The following is a 16,942-nucleotide window of genomic DNA, read 5'->3' as shown; positions in this document are numbered from 1 at the left end:
TTTTTTGGTAGGACAGGTTTAAATTAGACACACAAGACATGCATGTGCTGTCACAAATTTTGGGAAGGAATTCATAATATTTTCCTGAACACCTTTTTAGAATAGGTCAGTCCTCTCTGAGAAGCAGAGTAATGAACAAGATAAAACCTGGGTGGGGTGGAAGAATGTTTCTATAAACATGAGTTTTAAACCAACAAACTGGCAATGGAACAGTTGAGAGATGGATTTCTCTGTGTTTCGTGGTCTCAAATATATGCTTCCCAAATGTATCCTGGTGATTTGTGAACACTGAAGGTAACTTCAAATTGATGGTTTTCTGGAAGATACTATATCCAAATCCCTATCACCAGCATAGCAAAGTTCTTAGATATAAATTTTAAAGATTTAATACATTTTTATTCTATTCTTCTCCCTTTTCTCAACACAATCCATTAACCTCTTCTCCCTAGAGAGTGACTCCAGTTCTTTCAGAAGGAAGTCTCACAGTGAGATCCCTGAAATGATATTCTTTAAGAAGAAAAATATTAGTTTACTGGAGTTGAGACTTTTCCCATAATGCATTGAAATACACATTATTTCACTCATTAGAGTTCGATATCTCCAAGGCAGAATAACAGCCAGCGAGGCTTGTTAAGGGAACTCCGTTTTTATTGAACAATAAAGAAGTAGCTAAGCTTATTGATAACTCAAGCTTCCCACAGGCTACATTATTCTGACTGCCAAGGATGAGTTTTCCTGGTTATTGTTTTTCTCTCTGTATGTGTGTGTGCACACGTACTTGCTTATTATACTAAAACTCTTAATTTCTGGGTTATCGGAACAATCCACCCTTTTCTCAGGGGCATGATGCCTGAATTGGGATTGCCTCTCAACTCCAGATGTTAGCTGAAGAAAAATAAAGGAAGAAGACTTCCCATATTTCCAAATGAAATGAGGCAGAACAAATAAAAGGGGATTGCTTGGCTTGTGCAGAGAACTAAAAGTGTACATTACTAAGAGGTATAGCCATGTCTGGGCAAACACAGTAACTCATGTCAAATAAATTGTGCTTTCTGCAGGAAAGAACTCTTGCTCTGGGTTTTCCAAGCTAAATTGCATGAAAACACACAATCCTTTTTCTTCTTATTTGAACTGTTAGATGGCGGGGCCAAATTACCAGAAAAGATCAAAGGCAGTTTGCAGCCTTTAACAACTGAAAGGACTTATTGCTTCCAATTTGCAAACACAAAAGATTCTGTGTGGACCCCCAACACTCCCAGGTCCAGTGCCCTTCCCATTAGTTCGGTGAAGAAAGGAAACCTGTAAGTAAAAAGGATATCAAAGTTCTCTGGGATTTAAAAATGGAGACCGTGTTGGCCAAAGATATTGAAGCAGATCCTTTTCAACTTCTTAACAGCATGGATAATTCTCTGCTGCTGCTGCTAAGTTGCGTCAGTCTATCCCTGGTCAAATGTGGTCCCACTGTTCTTGGTCTCCTAGAGGCAGTCACTCCCCCTGGACTGGAAGGAACTATTTTTCAGACCCCATCAAAAGCCATTAAGGCTGTAAGGTAGCCAATTCCCGTTCTCCAGCTCCACAATGAAGAAACCCAGGGGAGGGGTAATGCATCTGTTTTTCAATACCTGAGGCCATTTTGTTTCCAACCTTAATTGCACTTATGCATTAGTTTGGGGTCTAATATTTCTACTCATCTTGCTCCAGTGTCCACTTTTCCACTATGAATACAGAGCTTAGGAAACATAATTGCAGTGTTCAGTAGACAGCGATTTTCATTAAGCACACAGAAGAAAAAAACAGTTTTAGGGAGAGACATTTCTATTGATTCAATCAAAATAACTTGGAAGAAAAGGTTGTGCTTATTAAATTCTTTTCAAAAGGTAGTTGTTAAAATTAAAGTTCTTTCTCAACAGCTTGTTTTTTAAAATCAGTGTATAATCTCTTCAGATTTTGTCATTTATGATTTTTTGTTCTTCCCAGTTCCTTTGAAATTTGTGACTTTTATTGGTCTTTTTTAATTTTTATTTTTTTTTTAAAGGAAGCAAAGGCGGAGACTTTTACATGGAGGCAGAGAATGTAATCAGTGCCGCTGTCTTCAAGACATGGAGTTGCCTAGCAATGAGAAAGGAATTAAAAGGAGGAAGCAATAACAAAACTACATGTTGTGAAATTACAAGAGGGTAGAGTGTTAAATGGGCCTGCAATATTTATCAAGAGATTTTTAAATGAGAATGGATATAGGATTTTCTAGCAGTAGTATAAAATAATAGCTGACCATTTTTCAATGGTCTTCCTATCTTTTATTTGGAGCAGTTTACCCAAAGGTTTTCTGATATTTTCAGTTCATTACTGGCAAAATCTAGAACAGAAATGTCTGAGGAAAAAACACAACCCTATGGAGCCACTAGTATCTGAGTTCCTCTCCGGTTGGACTAGCTGAGCTTAAGAGACACATAACTTTCATATTTCACATTGTTCTGTAGGCTTTTGTCCTATGGGCAATGCTGTTCCCTTTGTTGCTCTCTCCCCAAATATCAAGAGTTTTCTTGGAAGTCTTCATGCAAAGGTAAATGAGATTGCTACTGTTTGTGACTCAGACTCTCTTAACACCAGATTTATTCACCTAGGTCTCTCCATGATCCCAATCTTTGGAACACAGAAGCAAAAACTTTTCCAATATGAAGATTCAATTTATTCTCTTCATTGGTTTTGATTTTTGCCAAACCCTTCTTTAAAGAAGGAAACTATACCTGGAATCCTGGAAATGTCTCTATACCTTTAATTATTACAAACTTCTATCAGTGCTGGAAACACAACATAGAATAAGGGATTCACCCTTGGAGAGATGGCTGAGATGGTAAGGAATGGCCAAACGCCAGTGGAATAGCGATAAGGATTATACTTGGGAAATTAAACATTAAACAGATTGACAGTAGAAAATGCTGAGACAGGTGATGAAATCCATCCCCATGTCAGTAAGGAAATTTGTCAATATTTTGATTGGGAAGGAGACCATAGGAATCTGTACAGTCCTTTATAGTATCAAGGAACTATGTCCACAGTGGAGATCAGGAGATCTGGGTTCTAGCAATAGCTATGCCATGAACTACTTGCATTTCTTGGAATCTTTTATTTTAATAAACAAAACAGAGCTGTTATGTTTACCACTGAGATCCCTTCCCATTCTCACATTTAGAAACTAGAATTCTAAGCATGTTTTGGTCTAAAGAATAGTGTATCTAAAACAAGCACTTCAAAACAAGCACTTCTGTTTTCTTCCTCATTCTAATTCCAAAGTGGAATGATTAGGGAATTGTGATTCTCTACCTTTGGATGCATTTATGCTACAAACCCAAGTTAGCTCAGAACTGCATAATCATTAGCACTGATGATGTATATGTTCAGTTCTTTGCCTCCTTCATTGTTCCTGGGCAGAGACAGAGTAACATCTGAAGATCTTTATGGAATGACTCCCCCTCTGCTTTGGAACACAGCATACCCTGCTTACTTCTTTGCTGGGTGTGATGTCCCTCTTTGGACTCCTCAGGAGGTGTGTCTGCGTCTCTAGCTCCATTTTCTTGTCATATTGCCCATTCTCTCTTGACAACCCCTCGATCTCCATGGCTTCACTCTTTACGATGACGACCTTAGTTCCAGATCTATCTCTCTTCATTATCCCATAAGTATTTCAAGTGTAGTTTGTTCAATGATCTCAGACTCTTCTCCTTGCTAATGTGATTACTAATATTAATTGCATAACCCTTTTCCTTCTGTTAAGAGATTCGTTTTTATTTCTCCATTCGTTCAATCATTCAGCTATTAAGTCTGATTTGTGCCATTGCTTTTCACATCAGCTATCTAGTTCTTATTTCTGCAGCCATTCCTCAAGAAGCAGACCTTACTTTCTCAGCTGAATTACTCAAGTCTCTTAACTTCTCCATTCCTGCTTCTCCTTACCATCCTGAAGGCTTGTTCCAGATTCATCTTCGGAAGTATAGTTTCAAAGCCATTGCATTCCCTTATGTCAATATAATCAATTCCTACCATTAACAAAATATCCATAAAATTGAGTAAAGGACTTCTTGCTGATATTTGAGGTCTTTCATGCCACTGATTGAGCTGTTTTCCAGCTATCAACTGCTATCTCCTGTATCAATTTTATATTTCAACCAAACCAAGCTAAGTAGAACACACACTCAGCTTTCTTTCATTTGCTAATGTTGGCCAACAAGACCCCTCTCTCTTCCATAGAGTGTAGCATCAATTATGCTTAACAGAACCACATATTCAATGCTCCTTTCAAATACTGTTGCTTCCACACCTTTCCTAAGAATCCCAGTTGCTGCTGCTGCTAAGTCGCTTCAGTCGTGTCCAGCTCTGTGCAACCCCATAGACGACAGCCCACTAGGCTTCTCTGTCCCTGGGATTCTCCAGGCAAGAACACTGGAGTGGGTTGCCATTTCCTTCTCCAATGCATGAAAGTGAAAAGTGAAAGTGAAGTTGCTCAGTTGTGCTCGACTCTTAGCGACCCCATGGACTGGAGCCTACCAGGCTCCTCCGTCCATGGGATTTTCCAGGCAAGAGTACTGGAGTGGGGTGCCATTGCCTTCTCCGGAGAGTCGCAGTTAGACATGATTTCTTAAAATCCTCCCTAGCACCATCTACCTCTCTTTAGACATTTATCTTAACTTCATTTGCACTTATACTGGTCATAAACCTATTAGTAGGTATGAAGGTTTAGATCAGAGTTTGCTTCCTTCCCTTCCTGGAATACTCTGAAAGACTTAGCCTAATGTACTAAACAGGACTGGTATATAGTTAATAAATTAAGCTGACACAACTTCCTAATTATTCATGACTTTATTTATTTAAAATCTGACATCTAGTAAGTTTAGAACTAATAAAAATCAATAATATACAGTAACATCAAATTGGGTTTAGGATAAGGCTAAATTTTCTGTTAGTCTGAGAAGCCAAAGTTCAAAAGCATATACTGTTTCTATTATCTGCTAAAATATAAAAGTAATACATTTTGAAAGTTTTGAGTCAAATGATCTTATTTAGATATCCAGCACAAGCCCACAGTTTACTTAATCTCTTTGAGCCTCCGTTCCCTTATTTATAAGAAGGCAATGACAGCATTATTTATCCCAAAGGGCTGTTGAGGAGACAGTAGGATAATGTGCATCAGAAGCTTAGATAAGGTCTGGTTAAATAGTAAGTGCTCAATAAATATTAGCTAATATGATCACTATTCTCATCATCACTTCTCACCAGACAAATCAGCCAGCTAATAAAGATGGTCCTGAAATTCTTTTATACAGGAGATGCTATTCAAATCTGGTCTTCTAATGTGAACTTCTTTATCATTACACAGTAATCAAAAGAACTCAGACGACTCAGAAACCATCAGCTATCGAGAATGAAGCATACAAGAATAATATCCAGGAAGAAAGATTAGAGAAACTGGATTTAGGCTGCTTAAAAGGGTGCTTCTTGAAAGATTTATGTCATGAAAAAAAATATTCAGAATTCAGAAAATGAAAACAGTGACTGCCTGATTTTATTTCCAGGGAGAATATTAACTTTTATACAAAATTAGGTCTTAATGTGATATAGAGCAGGAAAATAAAAAATGCTCATCTACCATACTGGAGTAGACTAGCAGGAAAGCTGTGGAGTCATTTCAAGACACGACTCCCTCTTATAGTCCTGGGATACTGTTAATATGACTTCACTCAAATAAGGTGTCTGATTTAACACAGGTATCCTCAGTCAGATTGACATAGAAATCTGAGAAGCTACCATAGATTCTTCCGATTGCTTCCCATTCTTACCTGAACTCTCATCCAGACTCTCCTCAGAGACATGCTCATTCTGATGGACCCACTCGCCATTGCATTTGAAGAATATCTGCATGGCTGGCCTTGCTTTGCACCTCAGTGCAATGGGGTTGCTCTTGATGATATAAGCATCATCTGGCTCCTCTATGAAATGAGGCAGCGTTCCAGGAGCTGACGGGATGGAATCAGGGAGGACTTCACCATTGTCGGTTCCTGTGAAATGGAAGAAGGTGTTTGTTAGAACAGTCTATACTGGCAGCACCTACATCAGGGCAAAACACGCCACTGGCTCTAAGAATCTCTATTGGAAAACTCTGCATCCTAATCAGCAGGCCTGCAAGGCCTATGCAGATGAATTAGTGTCTAGAGATTGAATTAGCGTGATAGGGTACCTTTAGCCGAACACACATCCAGGGTTATTAGACACGTGAAGGTAATGAATAGGAGACCTCCTCTAACTACAGCTTTTCATCTTTACATTTTTGTTGAGTGAACTGAGAGATACCTGGGGCTGAATCTTGAGATTCAGCCTGTTGAGTGGTTACCTCAAAGTATTCAATGAGGGTCCCCAGGTGCCTCAAAATGCTGAAATAATGGAGGGAAAAGATCTGGTTCTCCCACACTTGAGTATGAATAATGGTGATGTTGGTGGAGAATGGTCAGTCATAAGATATGTCCAAAGAATTGGCAACTGTCCACTTTCTTCACCTATGAACCTTGGAAACCGGTGTTCAAACTCAGATATAGTTTCTTTTCCAAACTTACCAAACCTTCTAAAGGGAATGTGCATCTCTTCTGCTTGTCTTAGACCATCATTCCCTGCCCCAACATTTCTGCCCAAAGTTGACTTCATTTTGAAGGCTAGGAACCAAAACAAATCACTAACAAGCTATAGTTTAAGACCGACAGTTACATTTGCTCAAAGTGAAGAAATAAATGTCTCCCCAAGTATAGGGAAGTGATGACTGGAGAGAAATAATATGAAAAGGAAAAAGCAGGAGCCAAGACTTCGCTCCATTGCCATTTTAATCTATTTAGCAAGGACTTGAGCCCCAGGAAACTAGCACACAGCCAAGGGAAGAAAGACATAAGTATGAGCAATGTGGAGCATAACCAAGAAGAACCCTATTTTGTGCCTTCTCATGGCATTCTGGAAAAAGAACAAAGTAAGCAAATACCAAGTATTGGTATTGATCTTCAATACCAAGATCAACGCTGCCCCAGAGAGGGTTTCTCTCATTCAAAGCAAACCAGTCTTTACGACCAGCTGGAAAAAGTGACCCAATGAAACCAGCAGAAGAAAATCCAGGTCATCAGGAGAGAGTCTGGAGGCCAGGAGGTATCTGTGTCCTAACCTGGCTTTTTGGGTGCCATCACTGTAATTCTTAACAAACACAGACATTTGTGTACACTGAAGTCAGTAAGCTAAATGACTCAGCACTGTCAAGGGGAAACAAAACTCCCAACATTAGGTGGAATGTCCTTTCAAAGAGCCTGTAGGGGGTATCATCAAAGACAAAAGGACATAGGAGGAAGGACTACCTATAATTTTTTGTTTGTGTAAAGAAAAAAGAAACAAAAGACAGTGAGTTATGGGAAAGACTGTTTACCAACAGGAATACATAAGTAATACACCACTGAAATAAATTAAACACAACAGCTTGATTCTCCAAACTATTTTTTTCATTAAATGTATCAATCAAGATGAGGGGGGGCTCACATATTAAACAGCTTGAGATTTATAAGTTTTCAAATACATTTGTAATAGAAAAGTTAACTCATGTTAATAGAAAAGTTAACTCACAAGACGAAAAATCCATCATTAAAGCCAATATTACAGATAATGAGAGCAAACAGTTTAAGCCATACACGTTTGATAAACTCCTTCAAAAAATAAAATATGTATCTATCAAATGAAAAAGAAAGGTTTCAGGAGAGAATCTGAGAAGTTTTTTTTTTAATGTTTTAAATTATATTTACAATGGGCTTCACAAAATATGTCACATATTAATTCATTTTGTTACTGACTGCTCAAGGCAATTTCCATCTTCAATAAATACCAAGTCTCTCAGGCTTTTGTAAATCCATGCATTAGAGGAAATGACAAAGGTATTAAAAGATTTTATATGGGCATCAAACAGTTCACACTCTCATCAGGGGTTTGAGTTTTGTCCAAAGTAATTCACTGTTACAGAAAAGGGTCACCCAATGAACAAAGACAAAGCCCCAAATGGGTAGCCCGAGTGAACACAGGTGTGCATTAAATGCTGTTGTTTAGTTAGTATCAATAACGATGCATAAATGTGAGAAGAAAACTACTGAAATGGGGCAAGTGGTCACAGAAAACAGTTTCTAAGGAAACAGACAATATTAAACCAGCCTAAGTAAAATGACTGGAATATAAGATAAATCGAACTTTAACCAGCTGAGCCCCAAAACACAGAGATCTGAAAGCAATTAGGAGAGCTTCCTGCTACTTTAATAAAGCGCCTTTTGATAAAATAGTTCAGCCTTCAGAGAGCAGAAGAGTGGAACGGGAAAATCTGCTTCAAGTGTCCTGGCTGTTCTGAGGACATCCATTAAGAATCAATCAGTCTTAATTATAAAATAGAAAGAGACTCACAGACAGAGGTAACAAAGTTATGGTTACCGAAGGGGATATGGCAGGGTATAAACTAGGAGTTTAGGACTAACAGATACACACTACTGTATAAAAAATAGGCCAACAGTAAGGACCTACAGAACAGCGCAGGGAAATATGTTCAATACCTTAAAACAGCTTAACCTGGAATGGCAAAGAATCTTGGTACAGGGCAGTAATATGTATGTGTACACACACACACACACATATGTGTAACTGAATCACCCTGCTGTACACTTGAAACTAACACAACATTAACTAAACTTCACTATTTAAAAAAAAAAAAAGGAAAAGAAATTAAAAGAATCAATCAATCTCAATGTTCAGAGGAGGAAAAAAAAAAAGGCTGAATGTAACATTCTATTTTAACCATTATTGAAGCCACATAAATATGTATATTTAGGGAAAAGGCCAGGTTCCAGGGGGGAAAAAAAAAAAAAAGCAACAACAACGAAAGTCAATTTATGTCGGTAAAAGTGGAAAGGTGAGAGGTTATAGGTATACATTTGTATACATATTACCATTTCTTTGCATCCTTCTGATAAAGAAGTGAAGAAAGTGAAAACAGAAGAGTGCTAGTGGTTAAAAAAAAAAAAATCTGCCTGCGAATGCGGGAAACTTGAGAGACTGCAGGGTCAATTCCTGGGGCGGGAAGATCCCCTGAAGAAGGGCATGGCAACCCACTCCAGTATTCTTGCCTGGAGAATGGTCGCAAAGCATCGGACACACTGAAGCTACTTACCAGGCATGTGGAAGAGTTACCTATTTTCCTTTTTGGCCCCTGGCTTGCTTTAGTTTGCATAGTGAAGTGTTGGGGGTGGTGTTTCTCTCACACTGATTATCTCTGGCTTCCCCTCCTGAAGACCCTCCCTAGGCTCAGGCTTGAATTCCTGGTGCAACAGTGCCCTGCTCTTCAGATGCTCCCCTCATAAAGTGAAGGCTGCTCCCCTGGAAGACATCCCCTTCTTAACCCAGTGGACTAGGAAGTTGCCAACAGAAGTTCCAAGCTGGGACCTAGAAGTTGCTGACAACCATCATAGAAAAGAACATGAAATACCAGAAAAGAATATGAAGAAGAATGTATGTGTATCTATATGTTTAACTGAAACACTTTGCTATACAACAGAAATGAACACAACAGCATAAATCAACTACACTTAAGTAACATTAAACAAAAGTTACTGACAAATCTGTAGAATTGATGCTTTTGAACTCTGTTGTTGGAGAAGACTCTTGAGAGTCCCTTGGACTGCAAGGAGATCCAACCAGTCCATCCTAAAGGAAATCAGTCCTGAATATTCATTGGAAGGACTGTTGCTGAAGCTGAAACTCCAATACTTTGGCCACCTGATGCAAAGAGCTGACTCATTGGAAAAGACCCTGAAGCTGGGAAAGACTGAAGGTGGGAGGAGAAGCGGACGATAGAGAATGAGATGGTTGGATGGCATCACTGACTCAATGGGCATGAGCTTGAGTAAACTCTGGGAGTTGGTGATTTACAGGGAGGCCTGGCATGCTGCAGTCCATGGGGTCGCAAAGAGTCGGACACGACTGGGCGACCGAACTGAACTGACAAATCCTAGGCCTGGAGGCTAGTGGCGGGGGAGGGGATGGCTTACTTTAATAAATGATCAATATGGAAGACCGCATGGGTATTTTAGACTTCAAGGTAAACTTACTGGGAATCTCAGTACACTGACCACTGCTTTATAACTCAGATTGTACTTTTAAACTCAGTGTGACAAACGCTGATGATGACCTCCAACTGCCTTCTCCCACTGGGTAGAGGAATAAAAAGTCACAGACTGAGTTTACTTCTTCCCAGGTGGGAAGGGCCACGTGACGCCCATCGATGGCCAATGAGTCATAAACAGACGTTTCTGAGAAAGCTTTTACTTTCCTGATAGAAGGATGCATGTGGCCAGCATCAACCTATCTTTTGTTCCTGCTGTAAATGAGGAAGAGCACAAGGGAAAACTGCAGAAGGCACAGACAACCAGCTCTGACAACACAGAGGCTGAACACACATCAGGAGGCATTCACCTCCAAAGAATCTGTCAGCTTTTTCCTGTTGTTTCTGCAGGAAACACTCAGTGATACTCAAGATCTTCTGCTTTAAAGCCAGAGTGTGAAGCTTCACTCTATCAAATCCCAATGCTCACGGTGTTAAGTATTTGGGGAAGCTAAAAACAAAACAAAACATGGAAACTAGGTTTGTGTTGTTGTTATTAGTTGCTCAGTTGTGTCCAACTGTTTGTGATCCCACGAACTGTAGCCTGCCAGGGTACTCTTGTCTATGGTATTCTTCAGGCAAGAATGCTGGAGTGGGTAGCCATTCCCAAGTGGTCACGATTTTACCAACCCAGGGATCGAACCTGTGTATCTTACATTGCAAGAAGATCCTCTACCATCTGAGCCACCAGGGAACTAGGTTAGCAGAGAGTAAAAATAAGAGCTGCCATGTATTGAATGGTTATAGGTTATGGTAATAAGCCTTCTACATGGATTAAGTCATTTAAACTTTACAACATCTCTCTAAGTGGCAGGTTGTTGAGTACCACTTTCTGCATTTGAGAAAATGCTTCAAATATGTGTCTTATCTAAAGTTATGTTGCTAGTAAGCGGGGACTGAATTTGAATGCAAATCTGACTCAAACGCCTTACAATTCCATTTCAGTTCAAGTGAATGGACCCTTAGAAGTCAGATAGGGTCATTTAGTGAGTGCCTGCTGCTGCTGTTGCTGCTGCTGCTGTTGCTGCTAAGTCGCTTCAGTCGTGTCCGACTCTGTGAGACCCCATAGACAGCAGCCCACCAGGCTCCGCCATCCCTGGGATTCTCCAGGCAAGAACACTGGAGTGGGTTGCCATTTCCTTCTCCAATGCATGAAAGTGAAAAGTGAAAGTGAAGTCACTCAGTCGTGTCCGAATCTCCATCCATGGGATTTTCCAGGCAAGAGTACTGGAGTGGGGTGCCATCGCCTTCTCCGAGCACTATGGTAAAGATGAAGTGAAAGTGAACTTGCTTAGTCATGTCTGACTCTTTGCGACCCCATGGATGGCCTACCAGACCATCTGAGCCACCAGGGCAGTCAATGTTACACAGCTCAAAAAACCAAAATATGAGAAGCTAAAGGATCTGTGTGCTTCCTCACCTACTTAAATTAAGTGCAACATTCATCTTAAAGGTCACTCAGTGATCCCTTTGGCTGGACTGTGATTTCAGTTCTGTATGAGTGTGTTATGGACACACCCAGAAAAGGTCTCCAGAAAATATTTGAGAGACCAGCACAGCAAGGATTCGACTAATTATAGTCAACTGACTAGGCAACTTCACTCAAGTCAGGAACAGACAAAGCAGGCAGAGAACAAGCATGGCTGAGAATAAAATAATGAGAAGGTTTTTGCAATGTTTCCTTTAGAAACAGTTTCCCCTCTTTTAAGCAGGAATATTTAACGACTAAAACTCCAATTAGAATACAAGGGCTATACCAACATGCAGTGAACGTCAGTAAAAATTGAGGAACTGAAACCAGGGCTTCTGTCATTTTATCATATTTAACCAGGTAAAACTGCCAATGTTGGACTGTTTGAAATGTGAAATCTGTAATAGGACTGGGCACAGTAGAGGAACAGTCATTCCAAATTGGGATTCATAAAACCCTGGACTCTCAGTGAAGGGTGCTGGCATTTCATGGGGTTAGAGTACAAACGAAGTTGAGTTTTAACATATTCTGAGAAATTCTAAATTATTTTCATACCTTTTCCCCAAGAGTATTTTGAAATACATTTCATTTTTTTCTCTTCTATCTCCAAAGAACACTTTTCACTGCAACAGAACATGCATTTGTGTTTGCAAGTTCCACCAATAACTCTGCCATAAAGCAAAGACTAAATCTGGTAAAACAAAAGACCTTTCAGAATCAAGTAACCTGATTTAAAGTGTGATTTAACTTTGTGACCTTGGGTGAAGAACTTAATTCTGAGGTTCCATTTTTCTCATCCATAAAATGGGTACTCTGAGATGGTAAAGTGAGATGATATATGGGATAAAATACAGTAAGTAGTAAAATGTTACATACATTTAATTTGCCATCATTGACTGCCATCAGTATCATTGTCTGGATAAAAACCGTCAAACAAAAGAGAAAGCATTATAACTATGATTTAGATTTCCACTCCAAACTTATTACCCCAATATTCGTGTTTCAGTTCTGTGATGGTTATTATTTTCATCCCAGTGCTCGTCATGATACAAACTGTTGTTTACACCATTTCTTGACTGTTTGCTACCCATATGTATGCTAGAGCAATTGTGTTAGGCCACCAACTCTGAAAACACACTGAGGCATTTATTTATTCAACAAACATGTAGTAAACGGTTAAACCATACGCCAGGCACATGGTTATCCTGCAAAGCTACGTAATAATATACAATGGATTTCCTGTTGGGCAGATTCCAAAACTACTGGCTTTAACAGGCAAGCAGTTATTAAACGTAGGAAACTGCATAGTATTGCAGGGTCCCTTTCACTGCAATATTTAAATGAAGTCAAGGCACCTTAGAACTAGCTCTTTAAATTCCATTCAATATCTGGAAACTATTTGGTCCATGGCAATATTTAAGGCAGAGAACAAATCCATACCTTGGAAACCAAGTTACATAATCGGAGACAACCCAATAGAGCTGGCTTCTCTGCTTTTGTTTATGTAAATGTGTCTTGTCTCCATATGGTTTCTTAATTAGGTAAGGGGTGCAATGTATCCACTTAATGCAGAACAACAGCCGGAATTTTACATACCAAATATTTAATGCAATTTATGAAACAGACTCTTTCTCTAGGCTCCAATAAAAGTTTTCTTTTTTTAAACTCAGAAATGATCTGCCTTCTTCCCAGCCTCTAATAAAAATGGAAATGTTTTATATCATCTCATTTGCATAGTTCACCTCACTTGTGTCATTCTTCTACATGGTCTAAGATATTATTCCATTGAGCAGATTTTAAATTCTGCAGAGTAGATGGTAAACAACACTGACAATGTATTCAAAGAAATCTGAAAAATCCTTCTCAGTTCCTCACACAAGAAACTTCAGATTTCAGTAGAGGTTGTGAAAGCACATTCATCATTCCCCAGACTACCACAATTTGCCTTAATATATTCAATCATTTTATTAAACTGACACACAGGTACATCCTTACTCAGGTTAGGCAGTGTTCTAGGTACTGGACATTGAGTCCAAAGATAACTAAGAAACTGACTAATTTCCCCAAGGAGCTCCCTGATTGAATTTGTTGTTGTTCAGTCGTTCAATCATGTCTGACTCTTTGCAACCCCATGGACTGCAGCACAACAGCCTTCCCTGCCCTTCTCTAGCTCCCAGAGTTTGCTCAAACTCAAGTCTGTTGAGTCAATGATGCCATCCAACCATCTCATCCTCTGTTGTCCCCTTATCCTCCTGCCCTCAATCTTTCCCAGCATCAAAGTCTTTTTCAATGAGTCAGCTCTTTGCATCAGGTGGCCTAAGTATTATCTGTGTCTCATTGAATTAGAGACAAATAATTACTGAACAATGACAAGTATGCCAAAAGTATCCTGGAAGTATATACAAAATGTCACAAGGCACAGAGGAGAGAAAGTCCAGCTTTCCTTAGGAAGGTCTGCGACAGCCATTGTGGGGAAGATTACATTTCAGCATAGTTTGATGTAGGAGTTGAAATGGGCAACCTGTGGGGAAGGTGTTCCAGCTGAGGGCGTGGTGAGTGCATATGTGTGCCATGAGCACACAGAATGGGCACTGATGAGTTAGGTAGAACAAAACATTGTGTTCCTTACCATTCACAGTTTATGGAGTTGACTTTGACATTGGTACTAAACTATTGGACCAACTTGGCTCCAACATCTCTTACTTCTATGTGCCTTTCATTAAGTTTTCTGAGATGCAGACCCAGAATAATCACCATATCAAAGAAAGACAGCTGTCTCAGTTTATTGCATGAGCCCTAAGGCCACTTTAAAGTCATTCCATGTGCATGCTTTCCGTGAGGAAGAAACCATGCTTGTTCCAGGACTGAGGAAGGAGCTGTTTTTATTTCCAGCCACATTAACACAAATGACAGTTCTCCCAAGGCCACAGGGGAAGTTTTTTGTTGTTGTTGTTTTGGTTTGGTTTTTAAATCATCCACTATTTTAAGCTCCTGCTTGAGTCATCTGCAAAACTGACTTCTGAAACTGGGATGAAGCCAGAGATTTCACATGAGTTCTGATGGCGCCTTGTCCCTTAATGGAAACCAGCAATGTGCAATCAGATTCAGCATGAGACACCTGTTCCCATAATAATAGTCTGTCCAAAGAGACTCTAAAATGAGGCCAAATTTAGCCCAGTGGATTTCAATGTGTGATGGGGTTACAGATGATTTAAATTTTTATTAAGTGTTTTGCTTTTTCAGTATTTTTAAATGCATTCTTAAATAAATACTTAGAATCAGGAAACACACATACACACTGTTCTAGTGCAAGGATATGGAAGTCTCAAAAAACTATACGATGGAAACTTCTAGATTTTACTTCATGGTGTCTAACTCCTAGTATGCTGAAATTCATGAATCACGGCAGATATAAATGGTAAATATGTCCCTGGGGGAAAAAATGGAAAGAATTTGATTGACAGGTTGATAAAAATCCTTTTTAAATGTAAACATAAAAAGGTAATATTTTATTGAAAACCAGGTTTGAGATAAAGCTTAAAGATCATTTCTTAATTTTTCACCCCACAATAGATACAATGTATGACTGTGGGCCACTGATTAGACTTCAAATTCATGTGAAAAACTAGTGTGATCTGGGAATGGTTTTGCTTTCAGAGTGCTATCACTTTTCATTTGTAACTGACAGTTTTCAAGAGTGAAGCCATTCATAGGTATGGAAAAATGGTTGTTTTAATACAACATTGAATGACAGAAAAGCAAACAACCCAGCACCATTCTCATATTTTTCATTCTTGGAAAATTACCTCTCAGGAAGTGCTTGGTGCTTTATGTTCTGCTCATGAATATGGCAGGGGCTTTCAATCTTTGTAGGACAAAAAGAAACAAAAAGATAAGGAACAGACACTAAATTCCCTTTGAAATAAATACACTTCCATTAGATGTCAGGTCACATTAGGGAAAAAAACACAACTTAGACTGTGATCACTTAGTCACATATCTGAATAAATAAGCGCTGGTTTGACTGGAACATGGTTTGATATAATTTTTTTTTCCTATGTGACCTGGACTCAGGCAAAATAGAGTGGGAGTTCACCTTAGATAAAATCTGGGCCAACTCTCTTATCCTACAAATAATCGAGGCCCTCAGAGGTTAAACAACTTACTAAAGAACTCCAAGGAGCAGATTCTGTGGAAACCTCTCTATTGACTTCTAAAAGAGTATTTTCCCCATTATACTATGCTGCTTTTGTTTGGGTGGGCCACAAAGGATTAAATTTATAACTACATTCTGTATTCCTGTCTATTGAGAAATTCTACCGAGGAAACAATCTTGTTAAATCTCTTTTATGAGGACACTGTAACTGGCAAATCTTTTAGCAAACTCAAATACAATGCAAAAAAATCTTTAACATTTTATGATGTATTTTGTATTGAAAATCATGGCTTATTATGTTGATAAAATGCAAATTATAGAAAAGTACAAATAATATGTGTATTTTAAGAAGACATCATCATCCATTGTTACCAAGTTCCCCAAAACTAATACTATTAATAATTTGGTATATTTCATTTTCAGATCTTTCTTTTTCAAATATATATTTAATATTTTGGCTTTCTGTGAATAGGGTGTGTGCATGTGTGTATATACACATACACACCCATATATATTTCACATATATTTCAAGCTGTTATCTCATTTTGTCTTGGTATTATTAATTCTTCATTAGGCCAATTCTTAATGATTAAGAGTAAATATATCAGTTTTGTTTTTGCTAACTTCTTCACTATTTAACATTTCATTATTGCTTTTTAAGTAATACAATTGAATTTTCTTCTATATTTTATTATTTTTGGCCACACCACATGGCATGTGGGATCTTAGTCCCCTGGCCAGTGATCAAACCCACATTCCCAGCACTGCAAAGCTAAATCTCAACCACTGGACTGCTAGGGAAGTCCCCATTTAGTTATTTCTAAATGTTAGATTTATAGCACTGATATTTCATCTATACCATCTGTATCCTGATTACACATGAATTTATATTGCTAGCAGAGTTCTCTCTCTGTAGCTTCAAACCTGTACAGTAACCTTCCTCTTTCTGTATTCACCTCAATTTCCCATAGATCCCACTGACTCCTTATGCCTAAAATAGAACGTATGGCTTAGACCCTCACATCCACTATTTGGCTCAGTTGCCCTAAAACACAAAAACAAAAACAAAAAAGACCCTAACATTCACTGAGTTCCCTAAGCT

The 16,942-nt window shown here is 38.8% G+C and overlaps 1 protein-coding gene across 1 annotated transcript in view; it reads right to left on the bottom strand.

Moving 5' to 3' along the window:
* The window catches only part of UNC5D (unc-5 netrin receptor D), a 647,189-nt gene that overhangs the window by 278,124 nt on the left and 352,123 nt on the right, over positions 1 to 16,942 (bottom strand). The window contains exon 2 of the mRNA XM_069572893.1: positions 5,835 to 6,053. Within this exon, the coding sequence (XP_069428994.1) occupies positions 5,835 to 6,053 (219 nt within the window). The remainder of the gene's footprint in view (positions 1 to 5,834; positions 6,054 to 16,942) is intronic.

Source organism: Ovis canadensis, chromosome 26, assembly GCF_042477335.2.
Source record: "Ovis canadensis isolate MfBH-ARS-UI-01 breed Bighorn chromosome 26, ARS-UI_OviCan_v2, whole genome shotgun sequence".
Lineage (NCBI taxonomy): Eukaryota > Metazoa > Chordata > Mammalia > Artiodactyla > Bovidae > Ovis > Ovis canadensis.
This window is presented reverse-complemented; position numbering and strand designations above follow the sequence as displayed.